At 42.3% G+C, this 25343-nt stretch overlaps 2 protein-coding genes across 3 annotated transcripts; one reads left to right on the forward strand and one right to left on the reverse strand.

The window, feature by feature from the left end:
- Nucleotides 1-301: 301 nt before the first annotated feature.
- Nucleotides 302-8522, reverse strand: LOC114599597 (oxidative stress-responsive serine-rich protein 1-like). The gene is made up of 4 exons (XM_028735086.2): nt 8392-8522; nt 3387-3507; nt 1588-1692; nt 302-1160 (listed from the first exon to the last, which is right to left on the reverse strand). The coding sequence occupies exons 2-4, from the start codon at nt 3461-3463 to the stop codon at nt 458-460; spliced, it is 885 nt and encodes a 294-aa protein (XP_028590919.2). The 5' UTR covers nt 3464-3507; nt 8392-8522; the 3' UTR covers nt 302-457.
- Nucleotides 8523-8631: 109 nt separating this feature from the next.
- Nucleotides 8632-20150, forward strand: LOC114599596 (oxidative stress-responsive serine-rich protein 1). Of its 2 annotated transcripts, none has more exons than XM_028735085.2 (4): nt 8632-8761; nt 16519-16615; nt 18308-18418; nt 19365-20150. In XM_028735085.2, the coding sequence occupies exons 2-4, from the start codon at nt 16554-16556 to the stop codon at nt 20041-20043; spliced, it is 852 nt and encodes a 283-aa protein (XP_028590918.2). In that variant the 5' UTR covers nt 8632-8761; nt 16519-16553; the 3' UTR covers nt 20044-20150. The 2 variants fall into 2 exon arrangements, with proteins under 2 accessions (XP_028590918.2, XP_028590916.2); XM_028735083.2 differs by lacking the exon at nt 8632-8761 and adding an exon at nt 8803-8884.
- Nucleotides 20151-25343: the final 5193 nt, after the last annotated feature.

The following is a 25343-nucleotide window of genomic DNA, read 5'->3' on the forward strand; positions in this document are numbered from 1 at the left end:
AGGAGTGTTACACATCCCTGACTTACGCCAAACCATTTCTTAGGTATTCCTGTTCAAGATGGTGTAGCAGTATGCTCTACCTATTTATTTATTTTTTAACAGCAAGGATGAAGTTCAGCATTTCAATCCTTTGAAATGGGTTGGCTAAAACATAATCCAAGTCACAGTAAATGTTATTTTAAAGAGAGCAATATTTAAAAGATGGCTACTTTGAAAACAAAAGAATTAATGAAGATAAAACTCTGCCCAAGAACATTCTTGAAACTTTGAAGATAATCTTATGCACCTTTCAGCCAGAAGATATTATTTCTTTTTCACTTTATTTAAAAAACTACACTGTATGGCGCAAATAAACATTTGATCAAACACGCAGCAATGACAACGGACACATTTCCAACTATGGCACTGAGGGAGCATCTCACTACCGCCACTGAATTTCCAACTCATGATTCTTATGTCAAGTGTACATCATCTCTGCCATGTGGGACATTTTCTTGGGAATATATAAGTAATACTCCATGTACCCTGAAAGATCTTCAATAGTCACATCATCCACAAAGACTCGAGCTTGCTCAGAACAAGACCGGGCAGAGCTTGATGAACCCATCCCAGAATGCGATCGGTTTGGCAAAGATTGCGAATGTGCTTCCAGGACTGCCTTTTCACATTCCGAAAGGACACTCCGCAAACCAGAAAAGGAGTATGCTTCTATTGCTTGCCATGGTTTGCACTGACATTCTTTGTCCACGCAAGGGCATTGCTTCTCGTAACTCAGCTTGGAGAGTGACTGGAAATCTGAGGGTTGGCTAGGATCCAGGCTGGTTTCAAAGGTCAAAGAAAAAGCAGGACAACTCTTTCGCAAATTCTCTGAAGGCTGCTCCCTTGAGAAAGTGCTCCGCTGCTCTGCTCTGGCCCTCCTGCAGTTGCTGCTATCGAAAAGGGGACATCTCTTTCCTCCCAAGTATGGCTCTTCTGTAACACTGGGGTCTGGACCGATTTTGTGCTTTGAAGAATCCATCTGGCTTTTGTGCTTCAGTTGGTTACTTGCGGAAGATGCCTTCATGCTGCAATATGTAAACTTGGGAGGATGCAGGACAGGAGATTTAGAACGCCTGCGGCGCTGCGGCCTTGACGCCCCTCTCAAGGGTTTCCTTGCACACCTGGAGTAGAGAGCAACAATGTTAGCAGAAACTGACTCTGGAACAAAATGCACTCCAAAATAAGGTAGTGTTGTCTGTTAAAATTATTTGCTGCAGTTCTGTGAGCTGCATCTCATGGTTTCTCCTGATAATTTCCCCCTGATATATATCAAATGCAGAAGAAGAATGTGATGCAACTGTAAACTAATCAGAAACTGCATTATCTTTATCAGCCTTAACTGCAAACCTTGGCATTTCTTCCTGTCATGTATAAGCTAAACTTATCATCAAACTAAACATTAGACGAAGGCAGCCACAGAAGACAAGAGAAATGGAGTACAGTAGGCTATACCCTATTGGCTAAACATTCATTATAGCCAAATACTGGGAGATAAAAGAAGGGTTTAACTCAAAGGTGTTGAACATAGTTACTAGTGAAGTGTCTTACCCATGCCAGTTCTCTCTCGAACAGACGGTTTGATGCCTGCCTCCATCAACAGCAGCTCTGACTGGAGCTCTCAATCCCATGCTGTCACTCACAGATGTGGAAGTTCTGATTTAAGGGGCAAATGACATATTAAAGTATGATTCTAACACAAAGTATCTACAGGCTGATTCCCATACGGTGTCCCCCTTAGGATTATTCACCTACATTAGCAAACAAAATGGAATATCTCCCCACCATTTTCTTGCTTATCTACAGACAAATAGATAAAGGAAAAGGCTCAGTGGTATTCTATGCAAAAGGTCCCGGGTTAAACTCCTGACATCTCTAAGTAGGGCTGGAAAAGATCCCTGCCCTAAAGTCAGGATAGCTGCTGTCAGTCAGTGTAGACTGAGTGGGGAATCTGGCCTGCAGGCCAATACTGGTCCACAAATTTGGTTCACAAGGCCATTTTCTCCAAGCCACACCCACCTGTCAATCAGCTGATAGGAGGCTGGGGTTCAGTTCTGCATTGCTGTGGGTACCTGATCCCAGCAGGATTTAACCTCCACTCAACAGCTGATAAGTGGGGGTTAAATCCTGCTCAGTTTGGCTCTGTGCATCTGTTCTCTGCTAAAATCTCCTGCTAGACCATCATTTTGGCAGGGGATTCCATGCAAACCTGGATCCGCTGCTAAGACGATGAGGGAAAATCCATCCCTTTCAAGTGAAGAATCCCAATACACATAGACCTCCCTAAGTCAGGATCAGACTCTTCTGCTAAAACTGATGGGTGTTTTTTTACCGTGTTGTAGCAGGGAACTGCTGCTAAAGGGAAGGAAGAGAGATTCCCTTTTGGCAGCACCTTGCATGTGACATCACTGTGATGTTATGTGACTGACAAGTGGGTAGCTTCACTGTCAGGGTTCAAATCCCCATTCAGTCATAAAGCTCACTGGGTGACCTTGGGCCAGTCACAGCCTCCACATAGCCGCAACTGCACCTGAGCCAGTCACAAAATGTGCCTGGGGAATTTCTAACACTGCCTGGCATGTCATTCTCCTTGCAAACAAAGAAGTAGCCATTATACAGTGGTACCCCGCAAGACGAACGCCTCGGAAGACGAAAAACTCGCTAGACGAAGGAGTTTTTCGTTTTCTTAGCCGCTTCGCAAGACGCATTTCCCTATGGGCTTGCTTCGCAAAACGAAGCTTGCCCCGCAAGCTCCGGGGATAGCGGGGAAGCGCAGCGCGTCTTCCCCGCTGTCCCCGGACCTCTTTTGAAGCAAGGGGCGGCGGGGAGAAGCGATTCTCCCCGCTGCCCCTTCCCTTGCTTTAAAACAGGTCCGGGGACAGAGGGGAAGGCGCGCGCGCCTTCCCCTGTCCCCGGAGATTGCGGGGCAGGCAACGGGGAGAAGCAATCTTCTCCCCGCTGCCCCTTGCTTTAAACAGGTCCAGGGACAGAGGGGAAGGCGCGCGGCACTTCCCCTCTGTCCCCGGACGGTCTCCATAGGAACGCACTGATTGATTTTCAATGCATTCCTATGGGAAACCATGCTTCGCAAGACGAAAAACTCGCAAGAAGAAAAAACTTGCGGAACGAATTAATTTCGTCTTGCGAGGCACCACTGTACTAGCTATTCTACAGGTACAACAGCCCAAACACCAATAAGAATATCAGACCCATATTGTTCATAGATGCATAGAAGTAATGTAATGCTGATGCCTTTCTTCAGAGTAAATTCTATAAAAACGGAAATACACTAATACAACGCTAAAATTGCCAGGTACACAGGAAGAGTAAATAGGACTGCTGTTACCTACCCAGTTGGATCCACTCTCAGCTTTTTGAAAGCTGTTTGCAGGCTCTCTTCCTCTCCTTCTTTAGTTTCTGAGTCCATTTGCAGAATGTTAGAATGTTATTGGGCCTGCCATATAATGAATACTAACAAAAAAAATAAATCAATTAAATTTGTGTTGATGTGGAGAACACCAAGTGTAGTAAGCATATAGTAAAACTCTACACAACTGAAATTAAATATATTGCTTCATTCACTATCATCCAGCACTCAGACCACATTTTGGCTCACATCAATAGTTCATGTAAAATGCTCCTAGTTATTTGATAAAAGGATTCCATGGGCAATTTCTACTGGAAACTGAAGACAATCAAGGCACACATTTTCTGCTTTACTTTGAAACCTTTTGCCACATGGGTTGATTTCCAGCAGAGAATAGTGGAATGCACTATGCAAATATTAAGTAAAGAGTTGCCTGATGTAAAGGGACAAATAAAGTGAATTAACAACAATAGGGCCTACTCCCAAATAAGTGGGATTTGAATTAGGATTGCAGCCTAAAGGATTTCTCCCTTCGTGTAAAGCTAGATTGTAGCAAACCAAATCCTACTCAGAGTAGATCCATGTCCATTAATTTGAATGAATCTACCTTGAGTAAGACCAGCATTAGCTGCAACTCAGTTTTTCTACACAGCACTAAGGACAGGCTAGAATCAACAGACAATATTTTCCCCCTTTTCCCCAACCAATCTTTAGCCACAAATTAATTGCACTGGAGAGAGGATCTATTTAATAGATTAATAAAATATTTATCATACAAGCCAAGATTCAAGGCAATCTATTTATGATTAGAACCGGGGCTGAAAAAATAGATGCTTCAAAAACTGGAAAGATGGAAGCTACTAAGCAGAAAGATTTTTCACAGGTCAGATGGGCACTACTCACATATATGGAGGGGGGGGGGGAGAACGGGATCATGACAGGGGACCCTATATTGCTCAGTACAAGGAGACAATTTCCATGAGCATTTCCCCATTCTGACTGTTTAGATGCCATCCCAGCTAAGCATGAAATAAACACACAGGACATATTATTCATGTTATTATAATTTGGAATGGCTGCATGTGACTGTCATGTAGGGCAGAACGGAAGGCATCACGGGATTCAGAGGCACCGAAGTAGGAACGAACAAATCTTACTTGATTGGAGGCTCTGATAAGGTACAGTGATTTATACCCATGCAAAATGACATCCACACAGTGCTTTTGCAGTCGCTTCTCACAGCGATGAACACACAATTACATCAGGATCAGGGTGTTGGTGCTTTTTGAAGGACTGATTATTACATACAACACCATTGCTAACTTAAGGAGCACTTTAACCTACAAAAGCATGCTGCATTTTATAAGCTAAATGAAATTGCTGAAGATTAATTAATGACAAAGTATCAAGCCCTGCCATCTTATTTGACCTTTGTCCTACCTGCCTTCTTTTGGTTCTAAGCCCTTTGGGCAAGGATTATGCCACATTTTCACACTGTATTCTAAGCAAATAGCTAGTCCTACTAAACATAGTCGTACATGATTAACAAGTCTGTTATGAAGTCAGGGGTGTAAAATTCACACACACAGAAAATGGACACCACACTTCTTGAAGCAAGCACCCTCTATTTTTCAAGAAACTGCAAAGCATATGAATACTGACTCTTTACAGCTAACACATGGGACACATAATGCACTTTGAGCCAACACACAGGGTTTGAAATGCACTTTATGGGTTTATTTTATGGTCATAGAGTATATATAGCAGCTCAAAGAAACAATGATTTGCTGTAGAAGGAAGTTATTTGAATTTTGCAGCTGAGGACACCCAAGCTGAAATTATATTTCTGTAAGCAAACAAGTACAGAAATAACATTTAATACTTGTGTAAATCTTTAAAGGACCAGTAAGACAGGCTGTCAACTAAGAAGTTTTGCAAACTTTAGTGATTATCTTTCAGAATGAAAATATAGTGATTCATTTATATTAGAAGAGTTCCCAAAACCCATCAAGAAACCAATAGTGTAAGAGTCTTGAGAAATTTCTAGCAACCCATGCATGAAGAACTCCTAGTAGTTTCCATTAAATGTTTCCTCCTGTGAATATTTTTAATTTAGAAGAGCATTTATTGGGTTCCCAGCAATGTCTATGCTGGCTTGGTCATGTCCACAGAATGAAAGATAGCAGGATCCCCAAATATGTGCTCTATGGGCCGCTGGCTTTAGGCACTAGGCGCTTTAGCAGACCAATTATGCATTACAAAGATGTCTGCAAACAAAGATTTCTACAAACGTGACACGAAGACTGGCAACATCAACGCTGCTGTGGGGGAATCCCTTGCCTGCGACTGCAGTGCTTGGAGACAGCTGTCAGGTTGTGCATTCATAGCAGGGACCAGAGGAGAAATGACCACTGGGAGGAGAGCAGAGAGAAGAAACACTATGGCACATCTACAGCAGCACAACCGGGCACCTTCATCTGCCCCAGCTGCAACAAAACATGTCTCTCCCGTATTGTTCTCAACTACTACAGCAAGTGCTGCAACCTTCCAAAAGTTTGACTTCATCCCCAAAGGGGCACTCCTCCAGTGCCTCCCAAGACAGATGGATGCAAACAGGAGCAACTCCCATCATCTCTGACCACTGGTACTGAAGGCTAGGGATGACAGGATTTGTCGTCCCAACAACATCTGGGGACCCTAGGTTGGGAAAGACTAATTTAATGCACTACTTTTATTGGTGGTTTATTACTTCTTTATAAGTTTATTGTAGTTGTTTATGAACTTGTGGGGATGAGTTCTGCTGCTTCTCATTGTCAGCCTGCAGTGACAGTGTATGCCAGACTCCACTCTGCTTCGTGCTGATGGACAAAGTGGGCCATTTGATGCATGAATTAAATTCTAAATTATATACCAGAAATGTGGGAGATTACAAGGGGTCAAAAAATAATAATGGATGTACCGTGCCATTAGAAGCAAAAAAACTTGTTCTGATGAATTGGAAGAGCCGCAAAAAGATCCCATTGAGCACATGGATTGACAATATGAACAGACTAGTTACATACGAACGAATTGCATATCAAATGGATAAATATGAAGAAATCTGGAAGGATTACTTAAGAGATAAGGAGGAAAGTGGTGGTAAGTAGGGGGAGGAGAGGTGGGGAAATACTGTTAAAAAGGTGTTGTTATAGGTATATCAGTACTCAAATCTGAATTGTTAAATTGTGTTATTGTGGTTTTTGTTGGTTGCTGTTTGTATTGAAAAAATGATTAAAAAATAATAATGCATGGGTCAAACTACTCTAACTTTCAAGTGCTTAGAATGCCAAACATTGCAGACATCTTGGAAAGAGGTGCCATATGGTGTACTGGCATGTACCACCAGAAAAAAGCACTGCTCCTCGCCTGCAGGGATGCAGCCATCGTTTCTGCTCCCCTACCTCCAAATCCTTTTTCATAAAACTGTTACAAATATTTTGATCTTCATGGATTTTGTTTATCAATCTCTTACAAAGAAGAAGAGGAAGACAAAACTCTTTAAATAGGGCATAAACTTAGATTACAAACTTTTAATTTTTAAACTTTATTTTTGAGTGGAACAGGGTAAATCTGTTTCAGCAAAAACAACCGTCTTATACCTTTGTTACGGCATGTTATGTGCCAACTCCTCATAACCTGATGCCCTCCAGGTACTTTGAACTACAACCCTCTTCAACCCACCAGTTTGGCCACTTGTCAGGGATGCTGAGGGGTATGGTAAAAACAACAACAATACCAAGAGGGCATCAGGCTATGGAAAGCTAGCACGTAACATGCCGTAACAAAGGTTTCAGGGTCTTTGTGACAATGTGAGCCACCTTAAAGGCTGTTTTTAACCTGGTGCCTTGCAATGTTTGCTAGAGCTGTGGTTCCCAATTATCTAAGTACTGCGGATCCACATACTATAAAATTCACATGCTATAAAAACATGTTTTTTCCCTAAAGTCATCACAACTTAGGAATTCAGACTTAGGATTAACTGGAAGCCTTTGCACGCGTACTCAGAAATAAGTACCACCGAATTCTTACCAACACAGGGTAGTAGTTAGGAGTACCAGACTAAGATATGGAAGAGCCAGGTTCAAATCCACACTCTGCCATGAGCCAGTTACTCTTTCTCAGTCCAACTTAACTCAACAGTGAACTAAATTAGTTGAGCATGGGTTAGGGGGTAAAACCAACAACTTATAATCACCCTCAACCAAAGAGAAGCATAAAAATGAAATTAAGCTGTAGGCCAAACCCTACAAGACTTCTGAAGTGAAGGGTGGTGGTAACCCAGGACAGGACCTTTTTCTCTTCGGGCGCCCTGCTTTTACAGCACACTTTCCAGGGAAATTTGCCTAGAACCCTCTCAAACCACTTCTGCTGCACTGCATTCTTCTTTACTGGGAGGATACTATTTTATAGAACTTTGTAAACCAATTCGGGTATACCTAAAAAAAATGGAGGGGGGATATACAGGTGCTTAAAATAAGAGAGCTTTTCGAGACGTCAGGATAAATCGGCAAGTACTTTAGATGTAGCAAACAGATGAGGCAAGCAATCGTCAATATGTTTTCCCCCTCCATCCCCACAACGCCCCTTTACTTGTTTTAAACCAGATGAGCAGCTAAAAGAGCAGATCTAGGCTTTAAGTAGGAATTCTGTGGACATGAAGGGCTACTGAGGGGAATAAGAGAACAGGCACAATGGACAGTAGTGGAGGTCGGTCGGGGTCCTGCCCTCCGCCCGTCCCCCGTTCGGCTCCCCTGAAGGCGGCTCCGCTGAGGCGAAAGGCGCAGGAGACCGACAAGGGACGGTTGAGACCCGCCGGAGTAGAGCCCGTCGAGGAAGAAGTCCTCCCGCCCAACAGCCTCTCCCCCCCCTCAGGCTCCCAGAAACGGCTGAAGCGACGCGAACCTGTTTCCCTCATCGCGCCCCCTCCCCGCTTTCAGGCACCCACTCACCCGCTCAGCCAAGGGAGCCACTGCCGGAAGTGAACAAAAAATCAACAGGAAGTGATGACACTGCGGGCGCATGCGCTCAGCACCCGCGGGACTTTCCCGCGCGTTTGCAGCCGTCCTGGTGGGCATTCCGGCGCCTTCGCTTGTGTAACCGAGGACGCGCTCGGCGACGTGGCGCATGCGCAACGCTGCCACCAGGTCCGAGTTTGCTTTCTAGCGCCCTCACCGGTTCCTAAAGGAAGGCGCGTCTGCATCCGGGTCACTCGCGCGTCGCTCCCTCAGGAAAAGCAGCGGCGCTCGCCGCGCGGGAAACGAAACGTCCGAAGTTCTGTTGCGGGGAGCGGTGGGGCCTCCGCGTTTCCTCGTCTGCCGAGTAAGTATGGTCCTTTCCGGCCGCCTTCCCCTCCCTCCCGTCTCTCCTCAGGGGAAGCGAAGCTCCGCGGCGCCGGGTCCTGTCTGCCGAGGGCGGCTCTTTTCTGCTGAGTCACTGCGCCAGGTGCTCGGCGACGACTTTTCCGTGGCCCCGGAGGCCTCGACGGGGCTCCTCGACCGCCTTGCCTCGCTAGTCGAGCTTCGCTGACGCTCTTTACAGATAAGAGCCGGCAGAAGCTCCACTGGCAAAGCTTTCCCTTGCGGTTTCGGGAACGTTAATGTGCCATTTATCGCTCATCAGTCCAGTGGTACCTCGGGTTAAGTACTTAATTCGTTCCGGAGGTCCGTTCTTAACCTGAAACTGTTCTTAACCTGAAGCACCACTTTAGCTAATGGGGCCTCCTGCTGCCGCCGGAGCACGATTTCTGTTCTCATCCTGATCAAAGTTCTTAACCTGAAGTACTATTTCTGGGTTAGCGGAGTCTGTAACCTGAAGCGTTTGTAACCTGAAGCGTATGTAACCCGAGGTACCACTGTAGTGCGTTAAGAGTAAGAACCGTCATCGCAGAAACCTTAAAACACAGAACCTTAAAAGGCTTAGACTGTTGAGCTTCCAGCGCACACTGAGGTGCTCCAGAGACACGGAAGTATTGGCACGTTTACACGTTTACAGGTGCCACATGATACCCGCACCCGGATCTGTAAGAAGAATTCGACGTTTCAAAATTATGCTTGTCTTTTTTTTAATGTTTTATCTTTTTTCTAAACAGCTTTGAGGTTCCATGAGTACTTCTATTAGCTATGTTGGTCTACCAGCGAATGGGGACAGGCAGATTGAGTGGAATGAGATCTTCTGTGGGACTAGCTTCCCGCTTTAAAATTTTGTTGGCTAATAATGACTGACATTCTCACTGTGGCATTTTTTAAAATGTTTGCCACAGATCTAATCTGACAAATAGCCTTTTATGGCCAAAACTCATGCCTCCTTAAGGAGCCACAAGGGCCTTCGATGTTTGGGGGCTGCAACAGACTAGGACAGTTACTCCTTGTTCTTGGTGCAGTATAAGCATTCAGAGCAATTGTGAAACTAAGATTAGGAGGTGTTAACCTGCTTTGTTTAGGACAGGCATGTTCAGCTTAAAGTCTGCTTTGATCTACAATCCAATATAAAAGCTGGCAGTGATCTATCACCCAGGGATGGTGGCAGGGATGGGTGGGCGGTGGCTGCTTCCCCTGAGGGGGCAAGTACGCACAGTGGCAAAACATCCCCTCTTGTGAGAGGGGCTTGCCGGCTGCTTTTCCGATGCCTGGTTCCCCAACAGGGCAGGCGCATGCAGCAGCTAAACATTTCCTCTTGTGAGAGGAGCTTGCCGGCTGCTTTCCTGACTGGGCATGCGTGGTGTCAAAACAGCCCCGTGATCGACCACATTCATCCTGCAGCGCCCTGATAGATCTTGATCAATGCGTTGGACATTCCTGGTCTAGGATATTCTTAGTGGTTTGTCTCAATTAAAGGTCGGGCTTCACTTGGTCTTCATTCTGTTATTACAGAAATTGGCCCAACTTGCCAGATGGTTATCTCCACCTGCTGTGGGCCAAGTTTGACAGGTAGGTGGAGCCCCCCACCTATCAGTCAGTTGATAGCAGGTGACTTTTAAAAGCCTACTTTAAAGCAAAATAAAAAAAAAATTCCGTCCAGTAACAGAGACCAACTAAGTTTGTTATTGGTATGAGCTTTTGTATCTGAAGAAGTGTGCATGCACACGAAAGCTCATACCAATAACAAACTTAGTTGGTCTCTAAGGTGCTACTGGACGGATTTTTTTTTTATTTTGTTTCGACTACGGCAGACCAACACGGCTACCTACCTGTTACTTTAAAGCACTAACTTGATAAGTGCTTCTTGGAGTACAGTGGTGCCTCGCAAGATGAAATTAATCCGTTCCGCGAGTCTCTTCGTCTTGCGGTTTTTTCGTCTTGCGAAGCACGGCGCTTAGCGGCTATTAGCGGCTTAGTGGCTATTAACGGCTTAGTGGCTTAGCAGCTATTAACGGCTTAGCAGCTTTAAGAAAACGGAAACAAACTCGCAATAACTCGCAAGACGTTTCATCTTGCGAAGCAAGCCCATAGGGAAATTCGTTTTGCGGAACGACTCAAAAAACAGAAAACCCTCTCGTCTAGCGAGTTTTTTGTCTTGCGAGGCATTTGTCTTGCGGGGCACCACTGTATTGCTGACACCCTTCAAAAGGGCTATCTTTGGAATGCTTTGCATAGGGCTTTTTGGGCGCCATCAGTCAGCTGGCTGGTGGTGCCTGCAAACCTTTTTAGGCTGAGCCAGGTTTTACTTGCCCTTGCCTGTTAGGTCAGGTGGGCATGGCTAGGCTGAAATGACCCTGGCCAGTTGCGGGGTCCTGTCGGGCCCAGTTTGGCCTGTGAGCCAGAACCCTGATAACTTGTGTCTGTTGGGTCTGAGTGTGATTGTTTGGCTTTCTGTTTTTGAAAACATTAGGAAAAAGATAGCTGAATGTATCAGGTAGTGGTAATGCAGAGAAAAGCAATTAGAATAAGCAAAGTTTTTGTTACAATGTGGAAAGTGTCTATTTCTTTAAAAAACACCAAATATTTCTTTGATTAGGAAATAAACCTTTCTGAAGCAAAAATCATATGGTTCTCTTAAGTATCAGACCACATGTTAACTTGCTAGAAACTACATCTCTCCCCCCCCCCCCCCATTTTTAAAGTCTGTGTGTCCAGCTATAGCCATATACATTTTCCACACTTTATGGGTCTGGATAAAAGTCAGATCTATCAAATACAAAATGAATAATTTTGTTTTCACATGGTTTTGGAGACAATATCCCTCAAACAACTATCAGATTCAGATCACATCTGTCCTCACAGATGGAATGGTAAAAATTATAGTTGCTGTACAGTTGTGCTTAGGTCCTGTTTGTGGGTTTTCCACAGGTATCTGGTTGGTCACTATGTGAACAGGATGCTGAACTATATGGGTTGTTGGCCTGATGCTGTATGCTTTTCTTACATCTGAGACTTTTTAGTGCAACCTTGATGCAAAAACCTGACAATGGCTTTTTACGCGGGATCTTCTCCTAACCACTGTCAAAACATGCCTAACAATTGTTAGTAATGATTGGGGTTGAATGTGCTCCTTCCTTTTCAATTTAATGCTATATCACAATATATTGTGATGTTTAGCTGGTGATACATTGCGATGTTGAAAAGTTTATATCTCCCAGCCCTAACAGCTCTACAGGGAGTCCGGCAAAAAATATTATCTTGCAAATGAAGAGGTACTGCTTAAAAATAATGAATTACCGGGTAGGTTTCAATCCCATTCCCATTGGCCTGGGTGTAAGCCCTTTTGAATTCAGTAGTATCCATTTCTGTGTAGAAATGGTTAGGATTGTGCTGTTAGGACTGTTTTTCCAAGAATTTTTATATAACAGACATATTTAACTGACTGCAGTACTTGCTGAAGCTGCAGCATAACATTTTGGACTAAGAGATACACACACATACAGTGGTGCCCCGCAAGACGAATGCCTCGCAAGACGAAAAACTCGCTAGACGAAAGGGTTTTCCGTTTTTTGAGTCGTTCCGCAAGACGAATTTCCCTATGGGCTTGCTTCGCAAGACGAAACGTCTTGCGAGTTCTTGCGAGTTTGTTTCCTTTTTCTTTAAGCCGTTAATAGCCGTGCTTCGCAAGACGAAAAAACCGCAAGACGAAGAGACTCGTGGAACGGATTAATTTCGTCTTGCGAGGCACCACTGTACACATGCATACATGCAAACATAACAGAATTTATAAATACTTATGGTTTGCCACTATTGCTGAGGCTGAGCACCGTTTAGTTTGTGGTGTCCAATTAAGAACTGTTTTGGAAAAAATAAATGGAAAGTGCTGCATTGAGTAAAAATGGTGACTAGCAATTCTGTTTTTGTTTCTGTTACCCAGGTTTCAGGAGCCATTTGGCTCCTAGTGTTTATATCTCAGTTTCTAACACTGCTGGTGAAACAAACCATAGTTGTCACTAAATCACAGTTCAGCTTAGGGTGAAAGTCCAGAGCTTGCTCAAGGTGCCACATCAGCCCATTGTATGAGGGTTTAGTTTAAATTATCTGGAAGTTGATATATTATTAACTTTTAACTTTTAATTTCTGTCTCTCCTTTTCCTTCATCTATAATTATTTTTATTGTAACCCCACACACAGGATTTGTTCTCATTTTAACAGTACAGTACCTAATTTTTGAGACGCTTCATAAAGTATTACTACTGCTACTAACCATGATTTGCACAAAGTATATACACTTCTGTTTTTATATCTTCATTGTGAATAATAAAAAGTGAGAGCTTGCCTCAGGCTTTCAGAGGGTCCAGTATTCAATTAAGTTTTCTGCGAAAGACAAGCTGTTTTATGTACCTTTGTAATCCATCTGTATGGCACATAGGAATTCAGAAAGCAGTCTTGTAGTTCATCACTTCCTTTTGTGTCTTCCTTGTTGCCTGAGTCAACACTTAATACATACATCAAATACATTATGACACACTTCCATCCTTCTAGATGTGTCACAATGACATATGTCAAGCAAGTAGCTAAGGCACATGTCTGAATGAAATCATTTCAGAGCAAACAAACATCAGCTGAGTGGAGCAGGGAGGGAGTTCTGTCCAAGTGAGCATTTTTCTGCCACTTTCATTTTATTGCCTTTATCTTAGTTTTTCAACAAATGTGAGGGCTGCAAAATTTGAACACCCCAGCATTTTCTTTTTAGAGCATATGTAGGTAGCTTAGGTGTGTCAACCTAATATTCATTTTAGTAATTTTTAAAATAGTTTTTGTGTGCCTTCTGCATGGAAAAATTAGAGCTGATATCTATGGTCAGTTCCGTAGATTATATTTATACCACCTTGTTTTTAGTTTCTATGGGAGACATCCAATGTTGTCTACCTAATGCAATGGAAATCTACTTGCACAACAAACTAGCTTTCTTCTCTCCCTGTGTGCTGCCAAAATCTCCAGAGGTTCCCCAACTCTGGAGCAGGTTTGGAGGGCTGCAGGGAAAAGGAGAGCAAGGAGAAGAGAAGCCCTGTTGCACATGCTGCTTTGGATCATGCCCTATGCATGGCTATTAATATAAAAGGTATCATGCATAGGGTCTCAATATAAGACACTGAGTTTCAGTGACGCTTCCTTCTTTCTAAGTTAGTCATAATGTGGTTAATTTTTTTACTTGAAATTAAAGTTTTGTTTTCACTGAGAAACTAACCATATTCTGGATCTGTACACTGCAAATGAGGGCTCAAATGACTAATGTTTGCCACTGGTAGGCTTAAGGAACCCACTCTCTGAGATCTCGTTTTCCATACCAACTGGACTGTATGAGTTAGCATTTCATCATGTGTGTCTCAGCCTACTGTCTTAAGAAGTTTTACCACATCAGTGAGATTTAGAGTTACGGTAATAATCAAAGTCACTGGCTTAAGAAGGTCTTAATCTCTCCTGTAAACAGGATTGTCTTTACTACCTGTATAGTATTATAGTATTTCTAAAGTAGTATCAATATTCACCAGGTGTTTGGAAAATATTGACAAACTAGAAGGAAATATGAATGTAGCAGTGCAATCACTACAAGGTAAAGGAATTGCAACAATTTCCAGCAATGCTGGCTGCAGATTTATGTATGCTTATTTTGAAGTAAGCCTCATCAAATTTAGTGAGATTTGCTTCACAGTAAACATACACAGAGCTGGGTTGTTGCAAGAGGTGATAATGCCAGATTGATATAAGATATGATGTCCTGCATCCCAGTGTCTTGTCTGTGGTGCTAAAAACAGCTTTGGGGACAGCCTTGGATTGTCTATTCCCTTTTGGTGCTAATAGCAACTGGTTGGGTTGAGTTGAGTTGGGTGGGTGATTTAAGTTGGTGAGAAATGATAGAGGAAGAAATGTTAGTTTGTTTTTTTAAAAAAAAATCCTATCCCCAGCACCCTAGCATTGAAGTCCAATCCAAATCCCTCTCTATGGCTTCTTCTAACCTAATAAAAGGTTTGATTTAGATATAGCAACGTAATATAGTTCAGCACTGTGAAGCGGAGAGGCAGGTCTCAGGTTTGGGTGCTTCCCTTCCTTGTGACCTGACACCCGATCCCTCTGGTGCAGCTGTGAGAAACAGATGTGAAGCTTCCACTTCTGAGTTTAAAAAAACAGCTGTGGTTTGTCATAATCTCTGATAAGGACACTCTGTGGCTGGTTTAAACTATGTCTTATTGAAGTAAGCCAAGATCATTCTAGTTGCTGATTCTACCTTGTTCCAATAAATCAATAGTTTGATTAATGGAAGTTCCTTGTTTTAATAAAATTGCAAACCGTAGTTAGTTTTAAACCAGAAAGCATGTGCTTCCTGCCTTTTCCTGGCATGCATTGAATGAAGAGAGGTAAACATTTAAGTCTGAGATTTGTGTAGTTTTTAAATGGGCTTATACTGTTAGGTTTGAATTGGGCCACTAGGAGAGGTTTTGAATTAGGCCACTAGGAGATCTGACCATATGTAGGTTGCAAACCTTCAGAAATAAGCACTGAGCTCAGCAGAAGATTGGAATATTTATGGTAATCAACACTGCAAGAAAGAAACATACTTCTAGTTTATATTTTTGTTTAAAGAAGGGGATGAATGTTACCACACAGGACCTGTGACAGATGTTCAGATCTCGATAAAGGATCACCAAATGAATATTTTTGCTTCATAATATGGTATTTGTATAGCTTTGCTTTTCTGAACTACCTTATCCTTTTTAAAAAAACCTCCTCAAAATGGTACTTGGGGAAACAGATAAGGACAATGATGGCCTTTTCTGTCAGGAGGCGTTCAAAGAATACCAACAGTGTAGTCATATGTGTGCTCAAGATTCCCACAAAATGGAGAACAGCCTCTTGCTCTGGGCTTCAGTTAGATGGAGATCACAAGCCAAACTGACTGCAAAGCAGCTCTACCTCCACAGGCTTGCCGGGAAAGCTCTGAATTCAGTGGGACTCCTTAATAAATGTATGTAGGACTAGAGCTCTCCAGATGTTTTGGGACTTCAGCTCGCGTCATCCCTGACCACTGGTCCTGTTAGCTAGGGATGATGGGAGTTGTAGTCCCGAAACATCTGGAGGGCCAAGTTTGCCTATGCCTTGACTGGAGTCTCATGGCTCTTTTCTGTATTATCTCTCCCCTCCCCCCCCCCAAGCTACAGAAGTGTCCACACAACTGAACATTCTATGCATTAACTTCTTACACTGCAAAATTAGAATGGGACAATACCTGGATAGGAATTAGCAAGTTAAACATTTGTAGGATTATTGTATCATATAGCCTAACATAACATGTTAATTCCTACACATAATTGCCTTTCCTGTAGGAATGATGAAGCAGCCCTACAAGTAATGTATGAAGTGATCCTTTGAGGTGTCATTTTTTTTCCTGGAGAAGTTTGGTCTGCTCTTGCACAGCAGTCAGAACTTAAAATTGTTGGTCAGATTGGTGTATAAGCCTTCTGACAACTTTGACTTCAATAGGATTTGAGTGCCTTGTGTGAAGACACTATTAAATTGCTATTTATAAGTCTTGTTTCATTTCCTGATAATACCATGGAGCCGGGATCGCTGCCACTAGTCAAATCTAGTATGAATTTCTGTACAACATTAGTTGCCTCCATTTTATTCTCACATGCTTATTTTTCTTCTTTTCTTTAGCTTGCAGAGAGGAAGCAGTGGGTCGTTCTCTAACAATGTTGGAGATAGAAGAGAATCTCCAGGCAGCTTTCAAAAAGCTAAGAGTAGACTCAGAAGGGTAAGTTAATGTAATTTTTACTATTAAGAGCAAAACATGGCTGCACAGTGTGGGAAATGAAATGGCTTTGTGACTGAAGTTTGTTTTGAAAAAATTCTTGCTGCCATGGTTTTTGAGTGAAGTTTGATATTGGTCTAGTTAGCACATAACACCAAGCCATGGTTTGTTGAGCCAAAGCGTAATTTTGTTTTTAACTGTAGTCTAGCTCAGTGTTCCCCAACCTTGGGCCTCCAGCTGTTTTTGGACTACAACTCCCATCATCCCTCGCTAGCAAGACCAGAGGTCAAGGATGATGGGAATTGTAGTCCAAAAACAGCTGGAGGCCCAAGGTTGGGGAACACTGGTCTAGCTTATGTCCAAGCCCAATAGCCTTGTTTAACCATGGTTTGCCCATCCTGCCCCAAACTCTCATCAAGCTACAGAGCACAGGACAAAGAGCTGCTGGACAACAAGCCAAGCTCTCAAGTAACAAACTGTAGCCTGTTTGTTCTTCTGAGAGTTGATTCGTGGTTTGTTGAACAAACAATGGTTAAAACAAACCATGGCTTAGCATTATGTGAATGTAGCTGATTATTATCATTAGCTGCTTTACTCCTAAAAATGACTCAAAGCGACTTACAATCACAAGTGACATAGGGAGCATACAGGGCAGTCCCATTTACTGGATACACATCAACTGTAAACAGTACTCATTGGTAGTAATATCACCAATTTTTAGTTTGTAATACACTCCTCATTGGAGATTAGTGGCCTTCATGAGACAGTTTCATCTTAATTGACCTGGTTTAGGTTTTACAACTATGTGATAAAAGTATTGTCCATTCCTAGCTTTTCCATGGTGTTTGGATGATTTGTAGAAATGGAATATGATGAGGCCAGTTGGGGTGAACCATTAAATTACTGAAGAAGCATGACAAAACATAGTGAAATAGGGAGAACTGAAGAGTTTTTGTGAATGAGACGTAGAGTCTTGATGGATTTTATGATAGAGCTTAGAACTACAGTTTTTTAATACCACCAAAAACTTTTCATTGGTTAAGTAATTACCCATCTGCTCCATGATCTCTTTTGCTTCCTTTGAGTACTGTGATTGGGCAAATCCCTGGAAAGCTTAGAAAGGTTTACTTGGTTAGGCCAGCAGTTTTTGCCTTTTAAGTGCAGCTGCAGGAAAGTGTAATGGGGTATGCAAGTTGGCACCATGCTTTCTCGGGGTATGGCTATCTAGTCACACTTGACTGCTCCTTCTGCGTATTCAGGGAATGACCCCTTCTGGACCACACATAATTGGGGGAATTTACTCATGTGTTAGGGCAGGGGTAGGCAATGTGGTGTCTTCCAGATGCTGTTGGAATTCCATCAGCCCCAGCCAGCAAGGCTGATGTTCAGGGATGATGGGAGTTGTGATTGAACATCTGTAGGGCACCTTTTATTACGGGACTGCTTCCCCTTGCATCCTGGATTTACACTGTTGGTCAGGTTGTTCTTGTCCAAACTAGTATGCTGGCCAAAATACAAAAAGGAGCCAAGTGTGGGTAATATATTAACGATTTTGTGTGGATATTGGAATGCCCTCATAAGTTAGCCAAGGAGCAATGGAAGACAAGGTTAGAACTTTAACAGAAATTAAGCTCTATTGAGGGAAATAGAACAGTCTTACAAATTTATGACAGCCTGTATTTTTCCTGGTTTTAGATCCACTGCTTCTCTTCCTGTAAATGAGGGGGTGCCTCCAAGAGCACTTGTAAAAACTACAGATGAAACCAAGGTGAAGTCTGTGTGTGCATCTAAAGAGAGCTGGCATTGGTAAGATGAATTAGTTCTGATTAATGGAACTATGTCAAATGTGGAAATGCTAAAGTGTTCTGCTGAACATGGCCTCCTGGAGCTGCTTATAAATATTGAGAGGCTGGAGCTTGAAGATGACGACTTGGGAGCAAAGAAGAGATGTGAAAGAGGTTTCATCAAGTAGTAGCACACTTGACCACTGCAGCTGAGGCATGTTCCTGTTCCCCAGGAGGAGGGCAGGGCAAACAGCCACGTGTCTTATTGTTCAGATAATCTCCAGCCCTTCACGTAATTGGAAAACAGATAACTGGGTTTTACATGTCCGTTGGCAAAAAGGGCAGAAAAGTTACTGTTATCAGGGTGGTGTCTTCTTCCAAATCAGGGCACTGCTACTTACACAACACATTATTGCCTCAAGGGGATTGGAAGGGGAGCTGCAGAAACATCCCGTGTTGCATTCAGATTCTAGAAGGATATATATTTATGTGTAAAATGTATGCCTCCCACCAACTCTTCAAAAGAAAAAAGAGCAACTCTCCATTGTGCAAGTAGAAATCCTTGCACTGATGAACGAATGCCTTGGCACTACGTTGGATCCCACTCTTGAAGGCATTAAGTGTGATGATAGGGACTCTTCTTAGGCCCACAGCTCTGAGCTGTGTAAACTATACTGTACTAGGACTAACATGCAGCTGAGTTTTCTTACCTGTCTTAGAATAGTTCTAGGTAGGTATTAAAACTATATGTATGCTGTGGCATGATGACCCCCTTATTCTGCCGTTTAGGTGTTTGATGACATTATTTGCACATGGTTCTGGATGTATAACGTAGGCACATTCCATGTGATCCATACAGGAAAGTTGAAAAGTTGTTAAACACTTCTTCGTAAATTGCAGCATAGAGTGACTAGAGAGAGCTGGATGACCATTTATGCTGTATTAATTTTTGCATTTTCACCTTTTAGGTGTTTGAGGAAACCTTTGAGAGGAACAGTGAGAACACAGCGTCGGCGGCGGTCAAAGTCTCCAGTACTCCATCCTCCTAAGTTTATCCATTATACCACGAAAATGCTGCCTTGTAACCAGCCAGTGCACAAGAACCCAGCTGACACTTCTGAAAGCAGCAGTGACCCGGATGTGTCAACCCCAAAGGAGTTCTCTAAGAATGAACAGGCCAGTCACCCCCTCAATGATGTTGGCGAGAAACAAAAGGATGCTCAGCATTCTGTGGCATCCATGGTTGAAATGCCTAAGAACAAACTTGAAAGTGGTGTTTTTCCTACTTCAGCCGTTCTAAAGGCCACAGATCTTTCTGATTTCCAATCTGTGTCTGAGCAAAATAAAGGGAAACTCTGTGCGTGTGTAGACAGGGCCTGCCAGTGTAAGCGATGGCAGGACATGAAAGTGTACATGTTTTCTGGCCCACAAAATTCTCCCCAGTCTGCACCTAAAAGACCACCACATGTGCAGGACAGTTCCCAACCTTTGCCATCAAGAACTCCCTCCAGCTCTCTCAGGTCTTGCTCTGAGCAAGCCAGGGCTCATGTGGATGATGTGACTATTGAAGATCTTTCAGGGTACATGGAGTATTTCCTGTATATCCCTAAGAAAATGTCCCACATGGCAGAAATGATGTACACCTGACAACAGTGGGCTCTACTGAACAAAGGGTTTTGGTATCTGCCCTTGGTCACACTCCATCTCAGAAGCAGTTGCTCTCTGTGCTTGTAATAAAGACACTTTGCATCACAGCCAATCTTTTATTTTTCATACTCATTAATTTATTACTACTGTTTATTTATTTCAGCAATTGATATACTGCTAAACACCTTCATATCTCAGCATTGTACAGTAAGAATAAAAAGATACAATAAAGATAAGTTAAAACTAATAAAACAAAATAAGAAAACTTAAAATGTCAGCTGAAATAAAAAGGTCTTCACTAAGCACTGGGGAGGGGGGGGGTGCTGGCCTCAGCTAATTTAATGGTAACCATAATTCCAAATCAAGACTACAAAGGTGAATGGCAAGACCAGGGAATTCTACTGTCTTGTACAGGGCATAAGATCAGTTAATGGGGTAGTTTGGATTAACTGGCAAAGAACATTCAGAATCAGGAGTAGCAAAATCACTCCATGGGGAAACCAGTATAATCTACATTTGGGGTGAAATAAAGCATCTTGCTGTACTTTCTGGTGAAATATTTATGTACATCCCACAGATACTGTAAGCTGTGGAAGGACACAGTACTTGAAAACCATAACTTATTTTCTTCTGCCTATATTCCTAGTATTTGGGTCTTCCCCAGAAATCTTTATTTGTGAAACATAGTACTTACCAGCTAACTCTGGCGGTGTTTTGAGGTAAACATTTCCTGTTTCAGAGAGAGAAGCGAATTGCATTTTATTTTCTTACTGAGCATTGCTTTAATTACAGCATGAAGGCTTTTAGCCAGCCTGTTTTATAGGAAATTGAATTCAGCAGGGCGAACAATCAAAATGTAGTTTACCTATTAATCTGTGGATAAAGATTAAAATATGAAGTAATTTATATTTGGCCGCTAGATGTCAGCCTTGTTTCATAACTTTGATTTGATGCAGCCTGTGCTGTACTTGCACATCAACTAAGTTCTGTTGAGGACCTCCACTTCATAAACCATTCCACTTGGCATCAAGGTGGTCAGCCCCTGGGTGTTCATATTTTTTTTAATAAAAACAACTCACAGAACTATGTTTAAAATGTTGAGTTCTTATGAGTTGGTGCAGGGGACCAATGATGTAATTATGTAGATAAGATGCAAGTTGGATTCTCTTAAAAAAGCAATAATGGCAGACTTGGACTAAGGAAACTGCCTTCAGGCAGTATGAACTAGGACTGAAGGCTTTTGCCATTTTATTTTTATTTGCAAGTTCCTTTGGTTTGGCTTTCTTGCCATTTGCAATGTGTGAAAGCAGTTTTCAACCAAACAAGTATGCAAAGCTAAAAGCCATGTTGGCAATATACCCAGCTTCTTGCATATTGGGTGGCAATGAACAAAGATTTCATGATATATTCTCATAGCATATGCTCTGAGACATCTTGTCCCTTGCCAACTAACCTCCCTGCGCTATGGAGGCAGCCTACTCTGACAGGGAAGCAGGGACCCAAAAACCTCCAGGAAATAAGCTGCTCTGAGATGTGCTTCTGCTTGTATACCTTAAATTTAGCCAGTGTTTTGCATTGCCTTTACGGTCAGAGGAAGCTTGTAGCTTTTCCTGCTTTGTAAATTGTGTTTGGTCCTTCTCCAGCTTGTACTGAGAACTTGCAGAAATACCAATCAAGAGCATTTACTAGACACAAAATCCAGAGATTTTGTGCTTAAAAAGAGATGTCTTTAAAATAACCCTGCCAGATGAATGTTGCTCACCTTACTGAGGCTGTGAGAGTTGTGGATTATTGCAATTTATATTTCCAAGCATGGCGATTTATAAAATGTTTAGGGCATGCTCTATTTTGTATGTATGTAAATTAGTATGCATTTCTATTGCACAGTGCTAAAGATTTTTTTATTAAGATGTGTGTGCTTGTGTGGATATTAAGGCACAAAACCTGGGCACTGAGTTAATTTGGAAATTTCTGAGACTTAACAATTGTAATGGCTGCATAATGTGTCAGAAGTTACACAGATTAGCTCTGTATTTGTCTTTGTTTCTGTATAATGAGCACCTGTTCCCTGTAATGTGCTCAGGAAATAGCACACATTTTGCCTTTCAGTGTTGATCTTCTGCATAATAAGAGACAGGTGTGGCTGAAGGAGTTGAAAGCTTAACTGAGTTTGCTGTGCTTGCCCTTGATCTCCCCCCCCCCCCCTTTCTCATTCACTTCAGTTCTTTCTTGGAATATAGACTGTTTTGAGAGAGAGACCGCAGTGCTTCCCTCTTTAGTCTTAAGTGCATATGGAAGTGCTACTTATAGCCAGTGGATTTATTTAGCAGTAATAATTAAGCAGTGTTTTCACAGTACTAATATCTCTTACATGGGAAGAAAACAAGCACAAGGGAGTAGGATGTAGACGGAGTTGATGAGAGACTTTGGAGATGGGGCAGGCAGCAGCACTAGAGTGTCCTTTCTTTTCTCCTGCAGCAGCCTTAAATTGCCTGTGTTGAATAGAATAGCACTTAATTGAAATGAGACTTGGAGCTTCCCGCTTATTAGCAAAGCATATATTCATGAATAGTTGGCGTGTTGATGGTGAGTGCCATTTTCTGGCTTTTAAAAGAATTAAATAAAATGTTTCTATTGCGTCTATCCTCAAAGCCTCAAGGTGGGTAATAAGTAAAATATATAATAACTAGAAAAGTTAAGCATACAAAGCAAAAAACAACAACACTGAAGCACCCCTTAGAACCATAACATTTTCAGCAGAATTTTAAAATCATTTAAGACTCAAAAGTTCTATTTAAAAGCAAAGGTGGTATTGTGTGTAGTGAAAAGCCATTAATGAGAGGCAACACAAGCTTTCCTTTTGAGGTTCCAGAGCCTGTGGGTACAGCCACTGAAAAGGGCGTTTTCCCAGATCCCAACCCAGTGTTTATTGGGACCAGGAGAGCCCCCCCCCCAAACCTGAGCTTTTTTTTGTGGGGGGAGCAACTAGCCACAGCTGTGCTGCATACCACCTCCAACACAAAGCACTGAGCACCTTGACAAGAAACGGCACCGCAACACTACAGAGGTGCCGGAACTTTGTTCCAGCTGAAAAAAAGCCCTGATGATGATGTGGTCCGTAAAATACTGACTGCATCCAGAAAGATGTGGAGTTATAACTTGTTGGCTTTCTGTAGCAAATGGACCATATTTTTTAAAAAATATTTTATTTCTCCAGCCATTTTGGCTCACTCACTGGCAACTTCAGGAAGTTCAACCTGTGATTGTAAAGCAAAAAAGAAACCCAAAGCTACATACATTATACTGAAGTTACTATCAATATAAATGCAGGCAAATAACCAATTTCTTAATCCAGATCTTTGTAATTCGTGAAAATTGGAAGTTCATACATCCCTATTAACCATGGTTTAAATAAAACTTAGTTAACAAGCCATGGCTTAGCATTGCATCAGAGCCCAGTACAGTGCCTTAACTATGGTTTGTTTAACTATGGCTCGTTCATGTTATTGGTTTGCTAACCTGAACAATGACTTGGTGTGGGTACCTCATTTACTGTGGTTAAAGATTTTGCTCTCAAACTACTAGCCAAGCAACAGTGACATTAGACAAGAATGATGAAAAATGAAGCTCCTCTTGGCACTCAGCTCCTCTTTCTAATCTTTTCCCCAAAGCTGATGTCGCTGCTAACTGCCTGGTAACAGGATCCTGGAAAAATGATTGATTTTTAAGAGCGTTCCTCCCTTAAATTTGAGCAGGTGTTGAGTAAGGGGTGGGAGGGTTCCAAAATTAAGTTCCATTCCTGACAGTCATTACAATTAACATCTTTAAACTACTAAAACATTCATTACTGAAACGGCCTTTCAAACTCCCTGCCAGCAGAGACAGGTGACACCAGCATAGGTAATGTTCACTAAATGTAAAGCATAACATTCACATTAACAGCCTATTGTCGGTGTGTGTGTGTGGTTGCAGACTAGGGGGATAGAATAAAAAGGTTAAACACCTACAAGCTGCAAAATAGTATGGGTGCTGCTTTCTCGGGTGAAGGGATGAAGATACCTGCTGTTCCATGACAGGTGCTGATGAAGATCACTGAGAATCTTTCACATCCTCTCTTGCAGGTGAGGCAATGATAGCAATTTGGTACCACAAAAGACAGATGAGGGTAGGAAATAAGGAGAGCAGAGTATGACAAAACCATAATTACATTGCATGTAGAATGTCCTTTGGCTTTGAGCATGGTTTGTTCAATAAAGCATTATTTGAATAAACCATGGTTTCATGTGATGTAAGAATGGGCTGCTGTCAAGAAATCACTGCCTGTCCTCTACAGGAAAGTGAGGAATGATCTTTTCAGCATCTGCTCCCTGTGTTCTTGGATTTTTATCACAAGCACTTGCTGGTTAGTTGTGCAACTCGAACCACAAATACTCCAAGGTAAGTCCTATTGAATTCAGTGAGACTTGCTCCAGGGTAAATGGGATTAGGATTGTAGCCTCAGTGTATGCAGGTACCAGTAATTTGGGAGTACCAAGTTAATGTTTGCGCCTGAATAATAAAACGCAAGACTTTGCCTAAATAGTTTGCAGTAGTTTAGTTCTGTTAAAATAAAGGAAGAGTTTGTCATTTCACTATGCACTTCATTTTCATTGGAATAAGGTAAATTTGTAGCTCAGATGTAAGCCCCTATTTTACACACAAAAACCTTAGTCTTCAAAATGGGGAATCTTCAGGTAAGGCTGGCAAAGACTCCCATCTTAAAACACAGCAGAGAAGAGCTCCCCAACATTTTTAGCCCTAGAGGCACTTCTGGAAATTAAACCTGTGGGCAACAGAAAATAACCATTTCACTGTAGGAAAACAGGAAATGCTATCAGAGTGCCTTAAAATGGATCAAAACCCCACACCCCAAACAGACAAAAAGGCAGCCTGCACAACAACAATGAAAATAGTCACAAAATGAGAGGGACAGGTGCTGAAGGCTATATATGCGGTGTTTCCCAAACTTGGGTCTCCAATGTAAAAACTGCCACAACGTTGGAGTAGAAAACTGCAAGGGCATGTTGTCACAAGTGTAACATATGCACACACACCAAGACCATCTGTTTAATAATAAACACTTTAAAACTATACCTTGCCATGCTCTCTATAATACAAAGAAGGTCAACAAGCAAGGAAGGAAGGCCAGCCACACTGGGAGGAGAGACTTCCTCCAGCGACAAAACCTGACAAAGGCCATTGGTTTACACATTTCACATGCAATTCTTTCAATGGACAACCCTGTATATAATAATCTCAAA

This window comes from Podarcis muralis, chromosome 5 (assembly GCF_964188315.1).
Source record: "Podarcis muralis chromosome 5, rPodMur119.hap1.1, whole genome shotgun sequence".
Lineage (NCBI taxonomy): Eukaryota > Metazoa > Chordata > Lepidosauria > Squamata > Lacertidae > Podarcis > Podarcis muralis.